The following is a 7088-nucleotide window of genomic DNA, read 5'->3' as shown; positions in this document are numbered from 1 at the left end:
CTTAGCCTCTCTAAATTGTTTCTGCTGTGACTTATGCATTCTGAGAACATTTTCTGCCTAATTTCTAGCATCAGCCCAAACATGCTACTGTAGCAAAAGCGCGTCCACGAGGGCGCGATTTTCACAAATTCTTCTCAAATAGCATCCTAATCGAAGCGATTTTATACTATTTGCTCAGAAACGTCAAAAAAATTATTTCTTCCATGACCTACAGTAGCAAAAGTGCGTCCACGAAGGCTCGATTTTACAAATTCTTCTCAAAATAGCATCTTGCTAGAAGCGATTTTATACTATTTGCTCAGAAACATCAAAAAAAAATATTTCTTCCATGACCTACTGTAGCAAAAGCGCGTGCAGTTTCACAAATTCTTCTCAAATAGCATCCTGCTAGAAGCGATTTTATACTATTTGATCAGAAACGTCAACTCGAAATTATTTCTTCCAGGACCTAAAAACCCTAAGCCCTAAAAGCTGAAAAAACCTAATGTGGGAAAAACGACAAAATCGCGTCCCACGAAACGCGCTATGTGGCATGAGACGTGGCCGCGATTTGCCGAAAAATGGACCATTCTGATAAATAATTAAATAATGGGCTCATTTCGATAATTTAAAAAAAAGGCTTTTTTTGGTAAAATCCCCCATATTATCATTGCTTTGTTTAGTTTGTATTTTTGAATAAAATTTTTGTTTCTTTTTTTAAGAATACTTTTTGCTGTTTTTAAAAATTGATACTACTATTTTACCATTTTGCTCCCTTGTAAAAATATAAATAGTTTATTTTTTACAACAAGCAAACAACCTCTTCTCTATCTTCCTTAGCTCATCTCTTTTCTGTTCAGAAAACTTTTCCAATTAAATTTTCGACCAAGTTTTCAACTTTAGTTTCTAGTCTACTTTTTTGAATATTTTTAAGAAGAACAATATCAATTGTGTTACACCTTTCACGACACAGTGATTATTTTATTTATTTATGCTCAATTTATTTATTCCGTAAGTGTTAACTATTTCGTCTTGTAATAATATATTTCCAACATGTATAACATCCTTGTTTACATATATCTACTTGGCATTTGATGCAGTAGAAGCTTATCATTAGATACCAGCTTTGGCTTGAAAACATGAAAAGATCAGTTTGAATGTTTGATCTTATTAAAAAAAAGGGCACCTGAAAGAATTGAAAGCCTATGAAAACATTTGATCCAGCAAAAGAACCAGACCCATGGCATATCCAGGATCAAATCCAGCCTGCACAATTAACACAAAAACCTCCAGGCCGAATGAAATGCCTCTTTTTAATGCATCCTTTGGCCTTATCTCTGCCACCACTCTCTTTGTCTCATCTAGCACTTTACATGATCTATGCGAATACGATCCTTCAATCACATATGCATACCGTTTATCCGACGACCGCCGGTAAACATATGCAAGCACATTAGAGTTGGCATTTAAAATGTTAATGCTCTTCTTTACATAGAAAACTGGCTTTTCTGATGTACAAAATTCACCTACTTCCCCTCCATAGATAAGCCAAGTCCCTACTAGCCTAAGATTCTGTCAATAAAAATGACAAAATCAAGCTCCAAGTTAACTATCATGCATCTATGAAATATTTAGGGAATACATGAAATTATATATATATGTATATACGGTACCGTGCTTCGTCGCATCGTTAGGATGGGTTTCCCTGAGCCGTCCATAAGAACGAGTTCCATGGGGCGTCCTCCCACATAAGTATCAACTCGATAAACTAAATTTCCATTTGAATCAATCACAGTAAAGCCTTTACAGGTAACTATAAGTGATTTTCTCCAAACTGTTACTGATGTGCACAGATTGCCACCTCGGGTTTCGACTAACTCCGGTTGCTCTTGGTGTTCATCATGGACTGATCTTGACAAAGATTTCCTGGAAATAAACATATTTTGTTCATATGTTTCTCTGTATATAACAATTTTGAGAAGGCTATGGGGAAAGAAATATATTTATAGGCGCTATATATATAATAAGACCAACCCAGGGTTCCTCGTGAAAAATACGAGAGAGACAGCTTTTTACCTACTGTGATGCCTCTTTTTCCAAAGACAATTTTGATGGGATTAAAGAAAGAGTTGGTATTTTAATCTCACAGTGTCTAGATTCCAGATATTGTTAATGTTGGAAAATCCTAAGATTCCATTTTTTCACTTGTTTCAAGTATTTGTTTGGTTGTTATTTCAAACCATTAGCGTGAAATTGTAGAGAGACTTACTGTTTCTCTTACACAGATATCATTCTGTTGATGTCAAACAAATAAAACAGAACAGGGAATGGTGGAGACCGATGTCCCCGTCCCCTTTTGTCAGATTGTATTTGTACGAGAATACTGTTATGTCGTATTCGGAAAGCTAGTAGTAATTTCAGTCGTCGTTGGTAGGCCAGCTTGGTGGAGACGTTGCTCCCAAGGCTATTAATTGTTGCTCCCAACAATGATGAGAACAAATAAAAGACTGAACTTTAATGCGAAGACCTCTATGATTAACCTGGATGCAGCAGTATATATGCTTTAACTTTCTCCCTATATTTCATATCATATATGAAACATAATAGAGTTTATGCTTCCAACAAATGTATTTATATATAACTCAAAAATAAGTGCTTAAATGCCTTCATCACAACCTTTCATGTTAGAAAGGTCATGAAATGGACATAATTTTTCAGCTTTGAATTCACAATTATTTGAAAAGACATTTGTTGGGAAACTAATGGACACAACCACTTCCCAAATTCATATTTAAAACATGAAAATTAGATAAATACCGAAATTTTATATCAAAAAATATATATTATATACAATAATGTCAATAGGTTTCCCCAAAACCAAGGAAGCTGCAGGTTTTGGATAAGTTTTAACAATCAACTATTTTATAGTTGAGTTGAGAAAGTTTAGAATGGACTGATCTAGAAAAACTTACTAGATTTTTCCAATAAAGTGGCATTAAAATTCAAGAAGAGCCATCGAAATAATATATAATAATATTAATAGCATATTCTCTTCAAACACGTCTTTCCTTTAAGATGGAGATTAAACTGATTTTCTCCTCTTCCATCACTCTCCCTTCGAACTTTCCTGGTTTTGGGACTCTTTTCATTGTCACTATCTTGAGATTGACAGTAACATTTATATAATGCCTGGACGGACAAAATCTGTGGTTTCTTCTATTTTTCTTCTGCTTATTTAGTAAGAAAAATAATATAATTTACCACAACGATTTTTTCCTTCTAGACACACATAATTCTAAATAAATAAATTTGACAAGTATGTGATGGTAATGAGATATATTGAATCGCTCTCACTGACAATGTGCTTATCAATTCGAATGTAGTTGTTTCTCTTCCAGCACAGAGCAGTTTTATGTAGCAAGATGATTTTGGTAAGAAAGCAACAAAGCCTTGGAATGTGAGTAAATTAAGACAGCCAAAATCATGATCAGAGGAAGAATTTTGTTCAAGCTTAGATTTGTGTGGGTGGCTCAAGAATTTTATAAACATTTGTTATTGTCAAAATGAGACGGCGCCTTGATTAGGAAGAAAATGGTATGGTGGGGTCGGTTAGAGATATTACATTTCCATAGCAGATTTAGCAAACAGGGCCTTGTAAGTGAGTAGTTGTCAAACCATGTACAGGTTGAAATTGGCCATTTTTATGATCTCACCGGCTTCTGCGCTTATTACACAAACAAAAATGTCCTTCATAGCCTTACTTTTATTTATGGTTTAATATTTGCATGCCAGCAGTGTCAGCACAGAAAATGAAAAACATATCATATGTTTGTGCAGTTTCATTTTCTTACATTTCCGGGTTTTACTAAGAGAGAATATTCTTTATTTTATCACTTCATATAATAAGTGATTTCACTCTCTAATATTTACTAGATTAGATTTCTCACTTTTGTACCTAATATTTTAAAAATTCCCTATTAAGGTGGAGTTTAGATGGGTGGTTGGGTGCGGTGCAATGCGTTGCGTTCAGTTTATTTTTTGTCTTACGCTACAGTATCGCTATAGTATCTAATTTCATCGCTACCGCTGTATTTATACAAACCGCAAATAAATGTACTACACATCCAAACTAAGCCTAAACTTTCCTCTTGAAAACTTAGACATTAATCAAGTTATAAAATATTATTTACTCAATGCACTCAAGATATGTTCCATCATGGCTAATTTTCATAAATATGCTCGAAAAAAAACAATTGAGAAAGTAGATAAAAATTTTTAAAATTTATCGATCTATATTGTTTTTGGAGAGAGAAAGGAAAACGCATCTTATAGGGCGCGTTTTCAAGAGAGAAAATAAAAATGTGACTTATTGGGTGCATTTTCACTGCCACATCAATTAAAATGCGCCCCGTAAAATGCGTTTTCCTTTCAACGGTAACTATTCCAAAGGTAACTTTTCTAATGGCTAAAAAGATTCCAACAGCCAAAAGTTTTTCTATATAAACCCCTCCAAACTTCATTCTTTTCAACCAAATACTCAATACTCATTCCCCCATCCTAAATTCTCAATCCTCAATTTTCAATATTTAATTTCCAATTTCCAATCCTCAATCCTAAATTATTTTTTAGATTTTTTTTGAATTTTATTCTCTTCAATTTTATTTTATTCGTTAAAATTTTTTTAAATGGCAAGTCAACTTATTCGTTTGGGTGTCAAGCATATCTCCAGCGTTCAATTGCAAATGGTAAGAAAATATTATTAAATTATTTAATTTTAAATGGTTAATGATTACGTTTAGATTATTAATTTTTTATATTTATATACTCAGCTCGAAGATTGAATTTTGGAGATACATAAACAATTTAAGTAAATGTGCACCAGAAGTCATTTATCGACATTTGCAAGATACAAGATTGTTATATGTGGCTCTGTAACACCCCTAATCCGTCTCCGCGCCAGATTAGGGTTACGAAACATTATCGATCAATGGGAAAACATTTATCATCATAACATTTTATAAATTAATCTCAGTCAAAAAGCTATCAAACATATACATTTGGCCCCTAAATCGAGCCTTCAAGGCCCTAAAAATAGCTTAGAAGCAATTCGGGACTAAATTGAAACAAATCAGAATAATTGGGAAAAAGTTAGAAAAATTGGAAAATAGAGGTCACACGGCCGTGTGACATAGCCCAGGCCGTGTAGCAATCGAACAAAGATTCACACGGTCTTGTCCCCACTCGTGTAACTCACTAAGTAGGATCACACGACTGTGTCGCAGACCGTATGCCAGGCTGTGTAACTTTCTGACTTGCCACACATGGCTGTGTTGCAGGCCATGTGCTAGGTCGTGTAACTCACTAACTTAAAACACTAGGAATTTACACATGACACAAGGTCGTGTAGCTAGGCCGTGTGTGTCACACGACCATGTAACAGCCTGTGTCCCAGGCCGTGTGATCCAAAAATTGACCCTAAATTCAAGCCATTTCAAGGCCAAACCATATCTAACCAACCATTCCATTAGGCATACATTCAAGAGACTTAAACATCATTTAAACGCACTTAAACATACTATTTCAAACATCCTATTTCATCTAACCAATATGCCATTCAAAGGTACCACATATGTATCCCAAAACATCATTAACAAACAAATCAATTTGACCATATTTCAAGCACAAAACCTAGTTCATTTAACTACCACATGATATCACAAATGACCATTTCCAAGCCATCACAAACATACCAAAAAAGTCTTATATACAAGCACTTAAGAATGACCAAAATGACCTAATTTGAACAAGCATTAAAAGTTCATCAAACCAAACATAAAATTCAAAAGTATAAACATACTAAATCAACCATTTACACATTCATGAACTACAATTACAAAAGGTCCTATACATGCCATATATAACCTTGGCCAAGTTACTCAAAAACTACAGAAATGGTTGCTGAATAGTGTGATTGATCTCCGACAAGCTTCCAACCGATCTAGCTTTTGATAATCTATAAAACAAAAGAAAGTAACTACGTAAGCAACGAGTGCTTAGTAAGCTCGTATAAACTCAAACATAACTTACCGTTTCATTAGCACAATTCATAGATTAAGCATATGATAAAGGATGAGACAGATGAACGTAGAAGCGGATCTTAAAGTTTGTCAAAATTGCGGATTTAACTTAAGGCTCTAGACTTTCGGAAAGAAACTTGGATTTTGACACATACCTAAAACAAAATCGAATCCAAGTCAGATAAAACAATTAAAATAAATAACTACAATAAAATAATATATCTAAGATTAGAATAATAAGGAGGCAAATAAAGAAGATAAATAGAAAGATAGAACGTGGCGAGTAGAAGTCCTGAGAAGCCTTGGAAACACGAAGAATCCACAACCCCCTTCAAGCGGCTCTAATTTCCCCTCCAAGATAGAAATCTTGGCAAGAAAAAGTTTGAAGATGATCCCCACAATCTAAAAAGATTGTTAAAACTCTTCTAAAAGAAACTCAAGATAAATTCTTGAAAAGAAAAACTCAGAGAGAATTTATTAACTCAAAGAGAAATAGAATAATAATGAATTGTATCCATTGTGTACAATGCAAAAGCCTATATATAGGCTAGCTAAATAAATCTAAATAAAACTCTTAAGTATACTAGAACTCTAATTTAATCTAAATAAGGAGAAGTTTTAAACTAAACTTTCTTGTTAACATAAAACTCCTAAATAACTTAAAATACTTAATAATTATAAAAAAATCAGAATAAAATAATAAAAAATAATAGGAGCTGATAAATATAATATTGGGCTCCTATATAAAAAAAGTAAGCCTAAAACCCGAACCCAATATGATTTAAACTCGAATTAGAAGCCCAAAAATCGTAATTCCTGCCATAATCTCGTTCAGAAATTCTGCTCGAGCAGTCTTCACTAAAATGGCCATAACTTGAGCTCCCGAACTCAAAATCGAATGATTCAAAATGTGTTTCGAAGCTAAGAGATAGATCTTCAAACGACATGGTGACATCTCAACCTATAAATTCTAGGATACCATCGAAAAAGTCGTTGTAAGTCTGATGATTTTCCAAGCTTGAAAATTGGCAG

At 33.8% G+C, this 7088-nt stretch overlaps 1 protein-coding gene across 1 annotated transcript; it reads right to left on the bottom strand.

The window, feature by feature from the left end:
• Positions 1-995: 995 nt before the first annotated feature.
• On the bottom strand, positions 996-2103 carry LOC105791385 (protein LURP-one-related 17). The gene is made up of 2 exons (XM_012619442.2): positions 1653-2103; positions 996-1551 (listed from the first exon to the last, which is right to left on the bottom strand). Exons 1-2 carry the CDS (start codon positions 1917-1919, stop codon positions 1183-1185), a joined length of 636 nt encoding a protein of 211 aa, XP_012474896.2. The 5' UTR covers positions 1920-2103; the 3' UTR covers positions 996-1182.
• Positions 2104-7088: the final 4985 nt, after the last annotated feature.

Source organism: Gossypium raimondii, chromosome 8, assembly GCF_025698545.1.
Source record: "Gossypium raimondii isolate GPD5lz chromosome 8, ASM2569854v1, whole genome shotgun sequence".
Taxonomy (NCBI): Eukaryota; Viridiplantae; Streptophyta; class Magnoliopsida; order Malvales; family Malvaceae; genus Gossypium; species Gossypium raimondii.
The sequence above is the reverse complement of the archived record's forward strand: the minus strand, read 5'-3'. Positions and strand labels throughout refer to the sequence as shown.

Coding starts and splice junctions, on each gene's coding strand:
- LOC105791385 (XM_012619442.2), bottom strand. CDS start 1,919: ATGTTTATTTCCAGGAAATCTTTGTCAAGATCAGTCCATGATGAACAC. Junction 1,552..1,652: donor TAACGATGCGACGAAGCACG/GTACCGTATATA, acceptor TTTTATTGACAG/AATCTTAGGCTAGTAGGGAC.